The sequence below is a fragment of the Puntigrus tetrazona genome, chromosome 6 (assembly GCF_018831695.1).
Source record: "Puntigrus tetrazona isolate hp1 chromosome 6, ASM1883169v1, whole genome shotgun sequence".
Lineage (NCBI taxonomy): Eukaryota > Metazoa > Chordata > Actinopteri > Cypriniformes > Cyprinidae > Puntigrus > Puntigrus tetrazona.
In genome coordinates, this window is record NC_056704.1 from 4,497,414 (window position 1) to 4,516,045 (window position 18,632).

The 18,632-nt window shown below is 36.9% G+C and overlaps 1 protein-coding gene across 1 annotated transcript; it reads left to right on the forward strand.

Moving 5' to 3' along the window:
- The first annotated feature begins 16 nt into the window (after positions 1–16).
- On the forward strand, positions 17–8,259 carry sucla2 (succinate-CoA ligase ADP-forming subunit beta). Its single transcript, XM_043241724.1, has 11 exons — positions 17–172; positions 1,077–1,272; positions 3,357–3,456; positions 3,541–3,703; positions 3,923–4,051; positions 4,138–4,276; positions 4,634–4,795; positions 5,307–5,449; positions 5,541–5,661; positions 6,404–6,492; positions 7,399–8,259. Exons 1-11 carry the CDS (start codon positions 89–91, stop codon positions 7,471–7,473), a joined length of 1,401 nt encoding a protein of 466 aa, XP_043097659.1. The 5' UTR covers positions 17–88; the 3' UTR covers positions 7,474–8,259.
- Positions 8,260–18,632: the final 10,373 nt, after the last annotated feature.

The following is an 18,632-nucleotide window of genomic DNA, read 5'->3' on the forward strand; positions in this document are numbered from 1 at the left end:
GATGAGGAGTTGCGTAGTTGACGTACGTCGTGACGCAGGCGCGTGCAGTCGTTTGTATTTCTGCTGCGCCGCTTGTGCACAGAGCAACATGGCGACGTCCCTGATCTGTGGCCGGTTGTCCGCTGGACTGTGGAATTCCGGCTCTAGGACGACTTTAAGCTCGGCAGCCAAGGTCAGTTTTGCGTACACGCATCAGATAACTATATCCGACTGTCATTTTTGAAGTGGCTTGTTTTTTTTAATAACTTTTAGTGACAGCAAGTGGGCGATTCTCCTTTGACATTAGCCGTTAGGCTAGCTGCCTGTCATTATTACTAATGCTTAGATTTGTAAACCCATTAATTTTCTACTGAGCCGCTGCTCGTTTGGAGTTAGGCAGATTCAAGATAAATTATATCTGCGAGTTTAATGCCCTTTGTTTGTTTATATGGTTATCATACACACTGTACATGTCATCTGAGATTACGAGTTAACTTTGACCTACATGGACACAGGGCCGGACTGTTTTGTTTCACTTCACTTCACTTCAGTGTTTCTATTCAACTCTAGTGCCGCCGGGTTAATAAAGTTAACCCTTAAATCACTCATAACAGCAATATGCGTGTTGTAACAAAATGATAGTATTCTTTACCGCAAACCTTACTGAATCATAAATTTCATATCCTAAATGTCATATGTTTGGTCTTTAGAAGGTTGTACCCTTGAGTCAGACACCTAAGTTGCTTCATAAAGGACTATTCTTACATTTAGTGTACTCTATGTCAATCTGGATTACAGAAATCAGTCACTGATTCACCACTTAATCATCTTTATATTTTTGCTATGTACAGGCCGTTAACTAAAGTCAGTTAAGTATTAATCTATTGAGCAATGGAAAGAGAAAATTCTTTTCCTTGTAAAACTGAGACTTTGCTTGTTCTCGTTTCCGTTTGCGGATCCCGTTTAGCAATCTACAAAAGTTAATGTTTGCAACGTAAATATGACCAAGGCTTTGTAGCAGCAATACCGTCTCGATTGTCAGAATTTATTTGTGTTGGATTAAATCAGTATTTTCTCTCTAAACTTTCTGTTACCAGGTGCTTGGCGGGACATCGGGTCTATTTGGTAATCATGGGAACCAGCCGTCTCCAGTGCTGTCAGTGCAGCAGCAGAGGAACCTTTCCCTGCATGAATACATGAGCATCGGGCTGCTGAAAGAAGCGGGCATCTCTGTGCCCTCGGGTATGGTTGCCAGCACGCCTGATGAGGCTTATTCTGCTGCCAAGCAGATCGGTAAGAACCCATGAACATATGCTGGGCAGTAATTAAGGAACGTTGACAATATTTATTCTTGAAGGGATGCAGGCTGCACAACATATGCACACAGGCTCAGTTGTTTTTTTCACTGGAAAGATCTTTAGTAGTTCAACACAGCATATATATATATATATACCTTTAGGGAATTCCATTGGCAATGGTTTTCTGCAGGTCAGATTACAGTGTTTTGAACAGGACTGCCAGTTTAGCCTATTTTAGGATCTTGAGTTTACTGTGTGTTTGTGTTTCAGCTGTTGTGCTGTTCTCACACACCCTGCAGGCTAAACATAGATTTGCTCCACCTCTGGAGAATGTGGTTGGCCTGAACTTTAATCTAACCGTCAGCATATAGGCAGCACCTGCACGGACCCGTGATGGACAGGCAGTGCTGGAATAAAGGAGGGTAGGGTGTCACAAACAAGGAAGGACTAGCTTTAGACTGAGAGACATGCACAATAGAGAAAGTTTAAGCGACCCATTAGTTTTAATCTCGGTGCCTCTCAGATTTGAATTGGATTTTACTCCTTAACTTACTGTTTCCAAATGAGCAGCCTAATCGTTTGCTGTGGATTTCATATTTGGTAAATGCAGTAAACTACGCTCAGGGTTGCAAAAAGTGGGAGTGTTTTATTTGTAAAATAGTTTCACAATGTCAGCATTTTAAGTGTTCTTGGGGGGGCGCTTCCCTTTTTCAGTACTCCAACTTGGTATAGTTGCCCAAATCTGAAAATTCTGTCAGTTTTTATTTACGCTCTTGGTGTCTAAACCTCCTACAACAGATGTTTTGGAGGACAAAAGGAAGGTCATATTTCTGTTTTCCAATACATTTGAAAGTAACCATAAAAAAGCACTTTACAATTTGAGAAAAAAAAGATTTTTGCAAATTAAAAAGTCATATAGAGCATTGTGATATTTTAAAAATAATTCTAGTATGATGATTTGGTGTTAAAGAAACATTTCTCATTACATCTTTGCAGTCGTATTTGATAAACGTAATGCATTTTGTTAACCATAAAACAGTGCCTCAAACTTGAACAATATTGTAACGAAGAACAGTAACATTCAAGCCATTAGACAGGAAAAAGGCAGCATTTTGTTTAGTATCTTCTCATTAGAATGGGTCTTATGGGATTATAAGAAAATGAGGGTGAGTAAATAATGATGATGATTATTATTATTTATTTTTATTATGCAGATTTTTAAATAACAACACACATGGCCTATTTGAACATCAATACAATATGCTATTTTTATGAAGGGAAAAAAGCAAACAAAAAACATTCATAGCAATAGATAAATAAAAATTATGTAACCAGAAGATCACCATTATCTGTGTCGAATCCAAATTACCCCACATAACATAAGGAAAGAAAGAAAGAAAGAAAAAAGCAGTTTATTATGAAGGTATAAAGAATAGGATTCCACATTTTATAAAATGAATTAATACAGTCTAATACACACTTTTTTTTTCTAAATGTAGGAAAGACATTTAAGTCCTTCAACCAAGAAAAATTAGCAGGAGGGCATGAGCATTTCCAATGTAACAAATAAGAATTTTATAATAGTTCTGAAAAGTTAGCTTGTAAAGTTACAACTCCTATTAGAAATGGTAGAAATCTGCAGCTTATTGTTTTTACTAAACAGGAGCAATTGAGTTTATGAAGCCATGCCTTCCTAAATCATTCTTATTGGCGTCATGCGTCTGTTGTTGTCAACTTATTATGCAATTTAAATCCAAGTAAATCAAAACTGTTTAATCTTTCCTGTTCTGTTTTGTGGCACTGCATTTATCATAACAGTCAGGCCCAGGCTTTCATAATGTCTGTGCAGCAGGTCTGTGCAGGTTTAGAGACTAGCTAATCAAAGTATGACTCACTGGTTGAGGATGCAGCAGCTCTGTAGTGAATTTTTCATCCGTCAGTTTAAGTGGTATTAGTTTCTTTGAGCAAGGCTATGTGTTTGTGCACTACTTTTGTCTGTTCAGTTAGCGTTATTCAAGGTTTCTCTCTCTCTCTCTCTCTCTCTCTCTCTCTTATTTATTCTTTCTCTTTTTTTTTCAGGCTCTAAAGACCTGGTGGTGAAAGCCCAAGTGTTGGCGGGTGGTCGAGGCAAAGGCACGTTTGAGGGAGGACTGAAAGGCGGCGTCAGAATCGTTTACTCGTGGGTGTTTGTGCCTACTTTATTGTTCATCACTTTTACTTTCCCAATTTCCTCTTTGTCTTCTTACTCGCTTTGTGTCTGCAGGCCAGAGGAAGCGAGAGATATCTCTTCTAAGATGATTGGCAAGAAGCTGTTCACTAAGCAGACAGGAGAGGCTGGGCGGATCTGTAACCAGGTGTTTATCTGCGAGCGCAGATACCCCCGCAGAGAGTATTATTTTGCCATCACCATGGAGAGGTCCTACCAGGTGAGAGGTCACGGACTGGGCCATTGCTGCGCGGTTTTTCTACGAAACTGCTTTGTATTTGTGCATAAAAGCACAAAGCCTTTTTTTTACAAGCGTTCAAAAATGACATCACCACTTAATGTGCTGCAGTAAGCAGACTGGCCAGTAGAGGCCATTGTCAGCACTGTACTGGTTTCACCTGCCCTTAAAATGATATGGGTTCTACTCCACCCCCTGTAGGGCCCTGTGCTGATTGGCAGTTCTCAGGGGGGCGTGAACATTGAGGATGTGGCTGCAGAGAATCCTGATGCTATCGTGAAAGAGCCTATTGATATCATACAGGGAATAAAGATGGATCAGGCTATTAAGGTGAGGTGCGGAGTATTACTCGTGTATAGACCGTTCCCACACTGACCCCTGCATGAAAAATGTTTTTTTTTTTTCCCCTCTCTCAGGTGGCAGAGAAGATGGGTTTCCCCCCGGCATTGATCAATGAAGCTGCAGAAAACATGTTGAAACTGTATGATGTGTTCATCAAGTATGATGCATCTATGGTGGAGATCAACCCAATGGTGGAAGATTCATCTGGCATTGGTACCAGAAAGCAGACACCTTACACTTTTATTTACATTATGTACACAACCCTAGTCCTAAGGATGCATGATCAATTTCTCAATACAGTTTTTTGGATAAGGCAATTAAATCAAATTATTGTGTGGGTTTTACACCTTAAAAATGGTTAAACATGACACTGTGTTTATTTACTTTTGTGCATCTCATGATCTGGTGTTTTTTTTTGTTTTTTTTTTTAAGGTTTTTTTAAAGCATATCAAAGTGTGTTGGTAGATTTATTGTGGATTGAGCCTCTGTGCAGCCCTACCATCACTATAACACTCCATGGCATTCCCATTGTTTCAGGCATTCATAGATGTTTTCTTCTGTGCTTTGCAGTGATGTGTATGGACGCTAAGATCAACTTTGACTCAAACGCTGCCTACAGACAGAAGAAAGTGTTCGAAATGCGAGACTGGACCCAGGAGGATGCCAGAGACCAACAGGCAGCCAAAGCAGACCTCAACTACATCGGCCTAGACGGCACTATTGGCTGTCTGGGTCAGTACAAACACCCACAATCCTCCATTAGAGAAACATTAACACAGCATTGAGTGGACGATTTAAAAATTATACCCGCATATCAGCATTTTTTAAAATGTAGAATTAGAACTAAAGATCTTTTATACGTTTTATTTTTCACGATTGCACTTTATTTTGTCGGTCAACTTTAGACATTCTACTAACTATAAGTACTTTATAACTACTTGTCAACTACATGTCAAGTGATTATCATTCATTTGCAACTACATGTCATTAACTCTCAGAGTACAGTTAGGGTAGGTTTAGGGGTAGTAGAATAAGTAGTCAGTATGTTGTGGTGGGTTAGATGACTTGTTATAAGATATTAAGCAGACAGTCGTGTAATACTCTAATGACTGCTAGTCTACATGTAGTTACAAAGTTACTTACTGTTAGTAGAATGTCTAAAGTTGACTTTTAAAATAAAGCGTTAACTTTTGACTGGTTTGTATATGTGTAAACTCATGCATATGATGTCATCTGTGTTTAGTCAATGGGGCTGGACTCGCTATGGCCACCATGGACATCATTAAACTTCATGGTGGAACACCTGCTAACTTCCTGGATGTTGGAGGTGGAGCCACTGCACAGCAGGTAACGGAGGCCTTCAAGCTCATCACCTCTGATAAAAAGGTAATATCACGATGAAGGGATTTACTTTGGCTTCTGTTCTTATTGGCGCTCTTATCACACCTCTTATGTTTTTCTGTGCTCTCTGTAACAGGTCCAAGCTATTTTGGTGAACATCTTTGGTGGCATCATGCGGTGTGATGTCATCGCACAGGGCATTATTATGGCTGTCACGGACTTAGATCTGAAAATCCCTATCGTAGTGCGGTTACAAGGTGAGAGAGACCGAACTTAGTACTATGATTATGATTGATGGTGTAGGTGACTTTGATTAATGGAGAGGTGAAGGGATAGTTTGAAACCCATTTAAAATATTTTCAATTCCCATACTTTATTTAAAAGTGTGCTGATCTGAAAAATGTTATCATATTATCGGTTATATTCATAAGAACAAGCACTTCAGGTTTTCTTAAAAAAATCACATAAACAGGACACAATGTTTTATTAGATTTTATTTACTCAATGCAGTTATTATAGCAAAAAGATTTTTCTAGTTACACTTTTTAATAAAATAAATCATGTTATTGGTTAGATGTTGCTATTTTATGAAGTAAAACTTGCTTGCAACCTGCTAGCCATTATGATACTGAAATTCAGTTTCTTTTTTATTTGAATTTTTTTTATTAAACGGTTCACAGATCGTTCTGAATGCTTCTTGAGAGAGGAAGTCTGCATTTGCTGAATTATTGAAAACCCTTATTCAGTAAGTGCAGACGACTGGAAAGGTCATGGAAAAGTCCTAGAAATTCATTAGTCAAAAACTATGAGAACACTGTGCTATCTATTTCAATAAAAGATAGCACAAATCCCACAAGAAAACCTGGATCATCTTGGAGAGAGGAAACATTGACAGAAGGGTGACAAAAAGAAAAAAGGTGTCTGGAAAGGGATATTTATGCAGGTGGCTCGTGTTTTCTGTCCTTCATCTCACTTTCATCACGCTTGTCTGATCTCCAGGAACAAGAGTGGACGATGCCAAGGCTCTGATCGCTGCCAGCCCTCTGAAGATCCTGGCCTGTGATGATCTGGATGAGGCGGCCAAAATGGTGGGTTTCTCTCATTTAGGCATGCATATGGGCAAATCGAAACTGACATGGGGTGGAAATGGAGAGATGAATCTGCCCATCATGGTTCAGGAATCAAATTGATAGTCCAAAGAAATGAGGTTTTAAGAGTTATTCACCCAAAAACCAAAAATCTGTCATCGTTTAGTCACCCCTCAATTCTTCTAAACTCAGATCCCTTTCTTGAGAGACAGAACAAAATTTCCCATAACTGGGAAACTTTTATTTTTTTTGGAGGACAGATTCAAAATTCACACTTCACAACAAGATTCAGTTCATTAATAGTAGTTAGGTTATTCATTAATAGCTTTCATGAACTAACATCGAAACATACTTTTACAGCTTTTATTAATATTTGATGGCATTAATATCTACATATTAATATTTCAATGTAAAAATAAAAACATAAATAATACATCTTTCAAGTATAAATAATAAATGGCGTAATGTATTATGAATAAACAAACAATCAAACAAATAAATTATGAATAAAGTCATCTAGATTAATAAACACTGTTTTAAAAAAAAAAAAAAAAAAAAAAGGTTTATTGTTAATTCATGCTACCTAATTCAACTAAATGTAACAAATTGCACCTGTGTTAATTAAAAAAGAAAATACAAAAAGAAAACAAAAGCAAATGTCACTGTCCAATAGAATCAGCAAATCTTATTATTATTATGCAATGACTATACAAACTATACAAACCTTTATGTTTCCAGATACAAGATTTGATCACTTTTTTTAAAAAAACAAACAAAAAAACAACAACCATCACTGCATTTTAATATTAAAATTTATGTTATAATTAAGATGATCAGAATTACATGCCATATCTGACTGGACTGGAATGGAATATTTACCGTACTTTTCTTGCTCTTTTTCTCTAGGTTGTAAAGCTTTCTGAAATTGTATCGTTGGCCAAAGAGGCCCAGGTTGATGTCAAGTTCCAGCTGCCCATCTAACAGAGCAAACCTACAATCCACGTCACTATTCAAACCATCTTATATGAACTAAATCTAAGCCACTTGAGCTTGTCTAGTCTCAGACCTCCAATAGAGTTCTCCACAACCCCGTGTCCTGGTCAAGCTTCTGTCATCTCTCGTTTGTGTCTGTCTGCGGTTCCACGTTCCTTCCGTCTCAAGTGCTTTCATATTGTAAAAGCACATGTGTATCTGCATGGTGCAACTTTCATTTCATGCAAATCAACCTCACTCAGTGCAGAGCCCGTCAAACCAATCCACTGACATGCTGTTGGGTTTTTTTGGTTCCATTGGTTTCGATCGGGTCAGTGTTACTGCCTATTGTTGTTCGTTTCGTCAATGTTATCGTTTGTTTCTTAAGTGGAGGATGTATTTATGTGGGACTGTATTTATACTGTTAAAATGTACTTGGAGGTCCAACTCTTTGGATAAAGAATGTCTCGGACACATTGGTCCTATCTTTTGCCACATACAAATATATATATACACACACAGTATCATTAAAAGAAAATCCCACCCTTTCTTCATCCCTCCCTCCCTCCCTTCCTTCTGTTTTCCGGTGGGAGTGTGTGTCACTGCAGGATGTCTTCTGTGTTATCCTGAAGAGAAATGCACCATTTCCCTTTTAAGTAAACGCACAAGCACTCACAGGGAAAATGTGTGTTATTGGTGTTCTCTCAGTCTGACACGGAGCCACTAGTGCAGCGGCTGCAGAAAACAATAAAAATGCTGAAGCGTCTCCGAGGATGCCGTTTGATTCCACTCAAAGCCTCTGTCACTGTCTATTTTTGAAATGTAGAACATGCACTTCTTTGGCAAAGTAAGTCCCTTGAATCGTCTTTCATGTAGTGAGAATTCAACTTTGTGTAAAGGAAAATGTCAGCTCACAGTTTGAGGTCTGCAATACCTCAACCATCCAGTAGCAGATGCCTAGCTAGCGCTAGACCTCCTGAATGTATACGACACATGATTTACGTTTCAAATATTAGATTTGTGTCTAAACAGCACTTGGTAAAATTACAAATGACTTGCTTCTAGCCCCCCCGATTAAGGGATCGATTTTAGTGACATCATAGATCATGACATACTGTTAGATAGATTACAGAATAACATTGGTATTCAGGAACGGGCATTATGATGGTTTAGATCAAGCGGCAAAACACAGTTCCTGGTGGGCTACCCTTTTAGCTTCAGCTAATGAAGTCCTTTAGGCCTGTTTGCAAACTACATGGTATTGGAGCAGAGTTGAAACCAAATTGCAGGGCTTGTTCCTCCAGGAGCTGGGTTGCTTAGATCCTACCTGTCCTACAGTTACTATTTTCTCTGTAGGATAAGGAAGCATCTAATCTTACAGTGGTAAAATATGAAGTGCTGCAAGGATCTGTGTTAGGCTCTCTGCTGTTTTCATATATGCTGCCTATTGGTAATGAAGTGAAAACATTAGATTAGTTTCCATTGTTACGCTGATCGCATTGGCCATGTGTTTCTTCAGACAAGGTGAAATTTCTTTTAAAAAATATTAAAGACTAAATTGCTTATGGGGGTGAATTTGACTAAAAATCTATCTATCACCAATTTAGTTTGAACTATTCCTTTAAAAAGCCTAATAATAATCATTACTTACAAAACATCTGCCGTGCACTGATGATTCATGCTTCTGAATTTAATATATTTCCATCCATTTGGATCATGCCACAAAATTACAAACACTTCATGTAATTAATATTATATATTTGTTATTCGTATTAACAAATTGATTGCTTTAAATACACAATAACCAGGTTTTAAGTGGGTTTTGAAAATATGACTAAAATTATTTAAAAAACTATTTTTCTAAAGCAATAGTTCACCCTAAAAACGAAAAGCAGTTCTGCCAAAACACTAAGGAAGATATTTTTATAAAGGTTTGTAATCATTGACTTCCATAGTAGGAAACAAAATGCTATGGAAGTTAATGGTGACTCAAAACAGATAAATATCTTCTTTTATGTTCGCCAGAACAAAGAAATTCATACAGGTTTGAGGGTGAGTAAATAATGACAGAATTTTCATTTTTGGGTGAACTATTCCTTAAAATAATTTTTTAGTGCAGAAGCCTGTTATGCGTATATGAAATACGTGAATTTAAGCCTAAATATTTTAAGTCTAACTAAATGTATACAATTTATTTGTATCCTTAAAATTTATTTCAACAGCACAGTTACTTTTGGAAGGCGATTTAGATACAGCATCTTCCAGCATACTAAAAAGATCATGCTAACCAGCCAAACATCTGTTGTGCTTGCTCAATTTAATACAGCAATTATTAACTGACTGATGAATCCACTTCTGCTGCAAAAAACGCACCTCTCAGGCAAGCGCTTGAACGGGGATGTGTATTGTTCAGGCTGCCCGTTTCGAATGCGTCACGCTATAAATAAATTAAAACAATACATTTCTCTGCCAAGGGTGATGTAATACAACCTATTAAAAAACTGTTTCATATGAACAAGTTTTAATTTCATTCAATCTCAGAGAAGTTCTATCGTTATCCCTAAAGGGCTATGGAATGTGTTTAAATGTTTATGGAATATATTTAAACTTTAAAGACGCAGCCCAGGCAAACTCATGTTGATGGTCCCTTCTGTGAGCATGCATAACCTCCCCAGCTCATCTGTCTGTATTGGATGAGAATCGATACTGCGCTGCTTCATATTTTTTAATTATGTCACACAGCGGTTGCCATCGTATACTATACATCTTTGGATCCTCTCCTCCTTGCATGTCTGAAATAAATCCGTTAATTCTTTAAAAAGATGCATAATAAAATATTTAAAATGTGAAAATAAAATATGAAAATTGTTTTTCAGAAACATTAATTTTTCCATTCCCATGTTTTTTTCCCCTTGTTTTAAGCATAAACATTAAACTGCATTAGATTTATACTTAAAAAGCAATAAACATCTTAAAGCAAAAAACATCTAAAATGTATCTTGAAGCTCTTTTTGGCAAATAAATATTTGTAAAAAGATATATTCCCTGAATATAAGTGTTAATGTTTTATTTTAAGGAATTTAAAGATGTTTTCTTTTCGACATTTACCTTTATTAGGCTAAAATTATACTACAGTGGTAGGCGAAGTTGTGCAGCTCAGATGTAACTCGCATTACCAAACCGTTTCCATCGCTAAATTTTAGTCAATACTTACATTTCTGCTGCAATGGTATACATTTCTCAGCTGTTTGGAGATATACATCTCTGTTGACAGCCAGTCGCTACTGTGATATTTTTACTTCCACGATCGGTAAAGCTCAAGTCAAGATTCACCTCAGTGGAAATGAAATTTGCATAATTTCCCACCATGCCGCAGGCTTGTTCATATTTACCTGTTTATTTTTGGTGGAGTGGGGCCTCGGAATTCTTTCTCGCAGCGCTGAGGTTGATGCGCCCCTGAGGCTGAAATTATCCTCAGCTTTTTGAAGAGAACTTCTTCGGGGCTTTGCCTGTGAACTCACTGGAACTAAGTTGAAATGACATCCTGGAACATTTTATATTGGAGATTTGCATTTGTCTGTGAGAACTTTTCAGAAAGCAATTTGTGGATTTAAACAATTCTCATAATATCAGAATGTATCACTCACTCCATTGCCCTATAAATGCTAGTGATAAAAATAGAGCCCTATGATTTACACGATGCAGAATTTACTGTCTACCAGAATGGGGCAAAATTTGGAAAAATGAATCAAAAGTGTGGTTATTTAAACTGTGATATGTACTATACTGCTTGGAGTCTGCATATTTCACATGTATTGAGTGTGTGTGTGTGTGTGTGAAACAATAGTGGAGTTTCGTCTACACATGCATGCACTCTTGGTGTTTTCCGTCTCTGCCTTCTCACTATATGAGGACAATACTCATCACGAACTTCATGTCAAGAGTCACTTTACCACCGTTTCATTTTGATTACAATTTACACACAAAACTCAAAAGTCTTCACTGCTAGCCACCAATATATAAGTTTGGTTTACCTTGAAGAAATTATGATGTGAATTACATGACTAGCTGTAATGTTTGTGCATCAGCTCACTGTTATAAATGTCCTTCTCAAATGAATAGTGACAATAATAATAGAGTTAATAAAAATATTATTTTAAAGGGCTCATATGATGTTTTTTGAACTTTTTGAAGTTTTCCCTTCACTTAGGAGTGTTACAAGCTGTTAGTACATGGATAAGATGCCTAAATTTGCAAAAAGTTCTCAAAACCAAAGAGATATTCTTGAAAAAAGTTGTCCACTCTCCCTAAAAACAACTCGTTCCCACTTTTCAAACACAGCCCAAATGTTTATGTGAAGAAAGAAGGCGGAGCTGTAGTGTTGCTGCCGGTTGCTGGACGCGCTGTGTATCGTTGTGAAAGTGCTTCCAAAAGAGGACACAACTAAAAATTAGGGGACAAGTTGTATTCACAACACTGTTCCAGGACAGTTCAACACAAATATTAGTGTGTTCAGCGCATTTAGGACAGCCTTCTAAAACCTGTGCACAGAGGCTATGGGGCGATACTAACTCTGCAAGGACAGTCTGGACCTTCTGACTCACAACCTTTAAGTAAGTTACGCTTTTTTATTAAAAGAATCTGCTACTTACTATTCAAACGTGTTTTTTGAGCAGTGAACGATAGTGCTGTTGTTGCTTGTTGTTTCTCTGATCACGAATGCAGATATGATCATAATCAATCATTATTAACAGTAATTATGTCCCTACTGGATTCAACAAATGCCTCATTTGTAATGTGTTTTATTGTTTTGGTGCCATAGCGCCATGATGCCAAACGCTTGAGGGATTTGGCCAATCGTTTTTTTTGGAACAATAAGCTTTGTACAAATCAACCTCTTTGGAAGGCGGGGCTTAAAGGAGAAGCAATAGAAGTAACACAGTATATGGAAAATGAAACTTTTTAGAAACTTAAACCAATACACAACACTCATACACAATATAATGTTCTTTTTAGCAACATCATACAAACTCCTTTAAATAATTTCACAATTGTTTGTCAGTGATTTAATTTAAAAAGCACTTTTTGTTTCCTTGCACTTTTTATTTGATCACATTTTTAAAGATGAATTGAACTTGTGCATTTGCTATATGCTATATGTTATATGAAAATGATATTAAAACATATGTAAACAGACTATTAACACTATTACTAATAACACTAATAATAATATTTTTTAAAACATTGTTCATTTCACACATGACCTGTACTTTTGAATTACTATTGAACTTGAACTATTATTGTTCTATCTAGCTCTATTGTATACAGCCATACGGTCTTCTGGCTACTTCAGGTTTAGTTTTTCATTATTATGTTTATCCTTCATATATTTTATGCATTTTATTTAGCGTGAGCCTTATTTCACTGCAGGTTGTATTCTGCTATATATATATATATATATATATATATATATATATATATATATATATATATATATATATATATATATATATATATATATATATATATATATATATATATATATATATATATATATATATGTATGTATGTGATGTGAAAATACATTTTTTTATTAAAATTCTTTTTAAAATTAATTTTATTAAAAATCTTTATTAAAATGTATTACAACAAACTATTAACACAAAATAAACAGAAGCTGGTAAAATACAGAATGGATTTTGGGATAAACTAAAACATGGTTTTAAAAAACGGATAATATTTGAATCTCTCACCTCACATGCACCCCGATCCTTAAAAATGAACCTAACCAAAAGCCTCAAATCGAGCCTTTAGAGTCGACCTCTCCCCGAAGCCACATCCCTTTATTAGTTATTCTCATCATATTCCCTATAGCCTTTCTCGATCCATTCATCCCTCTCTCCCTCCCTCCTTCTCTCGCCTATCTTCTCTCTCATTAGTTGTGCGGCTCTGACAGGGGTTCATAAATCTTTTGCTGAGAGAGGTGAGAGAGGTGAAGTTGAGGATGTCTCCGCACCCCTCCCACCTCACCTGCTGTTATGGAGCGATGTGTCAGGTGGTCCCTGGAGACTCACCCACCACACATGTGCCGTGTGTTTTTCTCTCTGTCCTCTGAGTTTGTCAGTTGCTGAATGAGACGTGCCGCATCAGTCATGCTGCTTTCACGCTATTAAAGATACAATGTGTAACTGTTAGCATGGAGACGCTGTTGCCTGAGGGATTTGATGCTAAAAGACTGTCTTGTGAAAGTCCCATCTTTGAAAACACACAGGGGTGGAGTCGTTTGAAGGGAATGTTGTTGTTTGAAAATGTCTGCTTTTGTTATACGCTCATTTGACAGCTGGTTGTATATTGTGCCTTAAAGGCGGTGCTCAATTATCAATTTTCCGAGGCTGAGACAGAGAGATGCTACTGATATGTGTGTAAAAGGAACAGACAGGGTGACGTGAGTCTTCAACAAACTTGTTCATCAGTTTGTGGCAACAGAACTGACACTGTTGCCTTGGTAACTGTAGATTTCAGCCCCCTTTCTAACCCAACACTCTCACACATTATTCAACCAGAGGTGTATTTCGTCCTCTTGACTTTCCTAATAATTCCATCTGATTCGCCATATGGTGCTTTTTAAAAAGGGCAGCCCATCTTTCACACATTGTGACACAACATCCTGTATATGAAGTTTATATATCTCTCCATACATGCAAAAAGATAATAATACAGAATAATAAAGAAGCATTTTAAATAACTGATTCATTCATAATACAACAGAGAACCCTTTTATCCCAAAAAGAAATTTTAAATGTCAGGAGAGTGAGTAAATGTGATAAAAAGCAGCCTTCAAGTTATCCTTTTTTGATGATAATATGTTTAAGCCCATATTAAGGATTTCCCTTTTAGGTCTGATTCTGACTTTTTCATTTTATTTTAATACGTGAAATCCAAATCTATTCAGGTCATATAATAACTTTAGAAAGTTGGTAGGAGTCAGCAGATATTGCAGATAGGCTCTGATGTGATGTGCTCCAAGGTGGTGGTGTGCCTCAGGGTTCAGTGCTCGGTCCTCTACTGTTCTTCACTTAAACAACTTCACTGGACACAATCAAAGGCACATTGCTTCCCCTAGTGCAGATGACATGCAGCTCTTTTCTCTCAACCTGATGATGCCCCTGTTTGGAAAAAAGAGCATATGCTGGTTTGAGCTGTTCCTTAATTGGTCATGAGCTGGTCCTGAGCAGGAGCTGATTGCTTAGGACCGGCCCGTGATCAGCTTAAACCAGCTGAGGGCCAGCTCAAACCAGCTGCTATGCTTCAAAACATACCTAACCAGCATATGCTGTTTTTTTTTTTCAATCAGGGGCATCATCAAGTTGAGACAAAAGAGCTGCACATCATCTGCAGTAGGAGAAGCCATGTGCCAGAATTCCCATCTGGTCTTCAATCAGCCAAAGAGAACGCACGTCACACTCATCCTGATCTTATTCCACTGACTTCCATTTAAGGCCAGAATCAAATTTAAGGTTGTGATGCTGGTTTATGCAGGACTGCTACTGGAGCATCACCTCCCTACCTCAAGTATATGCTCACGTAACCACTCCACAACTTTTAACCAATGACATTACACACACACTTGGTGGCTTTCCATTTTTATCGGAACATTCCGTAGGCAAATGTTTTTATACTGTACAAACTGTATTTTCTTTCCCCTTCCCCAAATCCAACCCCTAAATCTGCCCCAGCAGAAACATTTTTAGATTTAGACTGCATTTCAACCCTGACATGTTTGTAATTGCTGAGTTCTGAGTTCTATCTAAAGTTGCTTTGGATAACAGCATCTGCTAAATGCATAAATGCATTTCAACACAATTGCCATTGCTATAATTTATTGTGTATATGTGTGCATTTGTGATTCTCTTTTGAGGCTTATCATTATGACATGTAGTAAAAAACATCTTATAAGCCGCTAATATAATTCAAACAGATTTTAATGTGATTGAGGGCTTGTATCTGAGTACACATGGGACATACTAATTGTTGCCATGAAGTATTTATCAGACAAATGAGAGCCAACAGTCTCCCCAGCTGGTGCGGGCATGTCGACTGTGGGATCGCCTGAGAAATGTGTGTTTGTTAGATCACACTGTGTTTGTGGGAACTAAAGGAGTTAGCAGATATTCATGAGTAGTAGCAATGTTTGGAATTAGAACATGCTTAATGTTGTCATGTATATATATATATGTATATATGTGTATACATATACATATATATATACATGACAACATTAAGCATGTTCTAATATAAATATATAAAATCAAAAAAGATAGTTTTTCATAAAGCATAAGGTATCATATTTCAAATGCAAATTTATAATGACCAGTACTGCATGCATCTATGTAATCTGACCAATATTTTTAAATCAAGTAGCACTTCTAAAAGTCCTGATTTCTATAAAAAAAACTATATATACTTTATGTAAGTAGTCTGTTTTACTGTTATAACTATAAACAACTGCACTAAATTGCATATTATTTTGCTCAGTTTGGGCCTCTGAAAAAAATAAGATGTTCATGAGGTGAGATCCATATTCTCACAATATCCATAAAAGCCTGATGTGTAAGATACATCAAAACACATAAAGCATGCAAAATTTTAACATCTAAAAAAGATTTAATAAACTGAACATTGAGGTGTTTATGAGGTATTGAACTCCAAATAATCACTATATAACATACCAGGTGAGCTAAATGTGTCATTTATGATACATAAAAAAACACATACAGTATACTTTAAACTTTAAGACTTTCTGAACATTAAAAAAACATTTAATGAACTGTTCTATTTAAATCTATTTCATTTTTCAGAGTATTATTTCATATGCCAGGTATCTATTCGATTTTCCAGATTATTAATATGATGCTGTTAATAAGCCTTATTGTAAAGCGTTACGAGATAATCTCTGATCCCTTCAAACTCTCTGCCTTGTCTGATGATTCTTGCTTTGTCCTTTATTTGTCATAGTCAGATAAGCACCAGCTTTGCACGACTATGATTCTGCCTCGAACGGATCACATTCAGGATGAAATAATTGTTTTATTTCAGCACAGTACAGCTTTGGTTTCGCTTCTTCCAGACCTCCCACAGTTACACGTATCATGTTCTCCAGGCCTGGTGAGTTTAGGAACGCTGATGAGGTTCATAATCACAGCGGTGTGTGCAGAACAGAGCCTGACACCTGAACAGCATCTCGCTCTCCTTGTTTCCGACTGCTCCCAGGTGAGCAATTACAGGACAGCCAGGAGCCTCTTGACACACACATATTCTTGATCTGTTTTTTTTGTGCTCACACACACACTCCTTCCATTACCGAGGAGTGAGTGAAAGAGAATGCTCCATCAGTCTGTCTGCCTGCCGAGCGATCCATCATTTATATGGATGGAGACAGGCGAGGTGGAGTTCTGTCCTCTACAGTTTGAGCACTTCCCTTCTGCTACTGTACATCTGTTTGCTCTCCCTGCCACCCTCTCTGGCCCGTCCTTCACTTTGCCTTCTTTCATCACAAAATTTGAATAATTTGCAAAAGCGATGTTGACAGGATTTTCTGTTTTCACTCTTTTTGTCTCTCTTTCTGACTTTGTTTACCCAGCCTTTACTTTTTCTCACTCCCGCCACATTTTTACTCTACTTTCCTTTCTGTATCTATTTCTACCCTCTATCTATCTCTCCCAAATTTGCCTGGAGGAAGAGGTATATCATTTTTTCCCCATTTTTAATAAAAGTGAGGATGTATTCTTGGAAAATATTAAATATTAATTCATGATGTGTATTAATAATGCATTATTAATATCCTGTGATGGCAGAGGTCTTCTGTGGAAATTTATCAATTTACCTGGATTATTTTAGGTTATATCCTGAAGGAAGGGGGATCAGTGGAACACCTTTCGCAGGATGACATACATTGTGTTCTTTTTATAAATATTCGCGTAATTGATGACAAAAGTTAAAAGGGGTAAATGGGACAAAGAAAATAATGAGGTTTTAATGATTTTGTTTTGCAAATTTTAGCCTAACTATCTGAAATCGCAGGTTCAGTGTAACAGGAAAGAAAAGGAATGAGAATATGCAAGGGTCTCACATTATAGTTTATTCTAAAATTAACCCCGTTCTTTAACATCTGGTGAAAATCATCTGTTAATATTCAGAACTTCCTCAATGGCAGTTGGCTGAGTGAAGCAACTTTACTGGAAATAAACAATTTAAAATCTGCCATCTTTAATCACAGGTGCCACCATTTAGAGCCATTCACTGAAGCCATAATGACATGTAAATAAGCATCTGTAGGAAAATTACACCATGACAGTGCTGACTGTCTGACTGATCCTTTAAGAACCTTCTAAAAAAAACGGGCACTAATAAAACATCTGTTAAAATATTAGACCTATATTTAAATTATAATCAACAGTGCTAAATCAGTTAACAGTGCAGTTTTAATCCAATGCAAATCTTGCTGATGTCTGACTGAAATATTTTTTTTATCATAAATATTTGTCATGATATTAGTCTAAATTGGTGCTGTGTTATATTAATTCATGTATTTGTAGTACCTGACCTTTATGTCAATAATGATGTTTCTGGAACTATTTCTCATTAAGAAATACCAAAAAGAAACATTCTGTTAGTATTTACGAAACAAAAACAGACCTTTTTTCATTTTGCTTTTTTACCTATGAAAGAAAAAAACATACAAGTCTAGCTCAACATGAGGGCAAATAATGTAGACGATAACAGAATTTTCATTTTTGTCTGAATTACCCCTTTGACAGTCTACCTGCCATATGCATGGTTGTAAAACACTTGAATCTGTTGTTTCGATAGCCCCTTGTGGAAAACACCACCTGGCTAGCACAGCCATAAACACCTAATTTATTCTAAATAGTCTTCTTCGTTTGTAAAATGTACTGTTTTTCCTTGAATTACAGTAAAAGTTTAAAAATGTTAAATGGGACATTCCATCAGATCCCCCTTCAGTTTCCTGCCTGAAGTGCTTATTTGAATATCTGTGTAAATGTGTGTGGGAATAAATGGGTTCATATGTCTTTGTTGCAGCTGACAAGCACCAAAGGGACCACTCAGAGGCAAGTCTTTCTGGAGGGAGCTCAAACAGTCTGGCTTTA

Coding starts and splice junctions, on each gene's coding strand:
- sucla2 (XM_043241724.1), top strand. CDS start 89: ATGGCGACGTCCCTGATCTGTGGCCGGTTGTCCGCTGGACTGTGGAAT. Junction 173..1,076: donor CTTTAAGCTCGGCAGCCAAG/GTCAGTTTTGCG, acceptor TTCTGTTACCAG/GTGCTTGGCGGGACATCGGG. Junction 4,796..5,306: donor CGGCACTATTGGCTGTCTGG/GTCAGTACAAAC, acceptor ATCTGTGTTTAG/TCAATGGGGCTGGACTCGCT.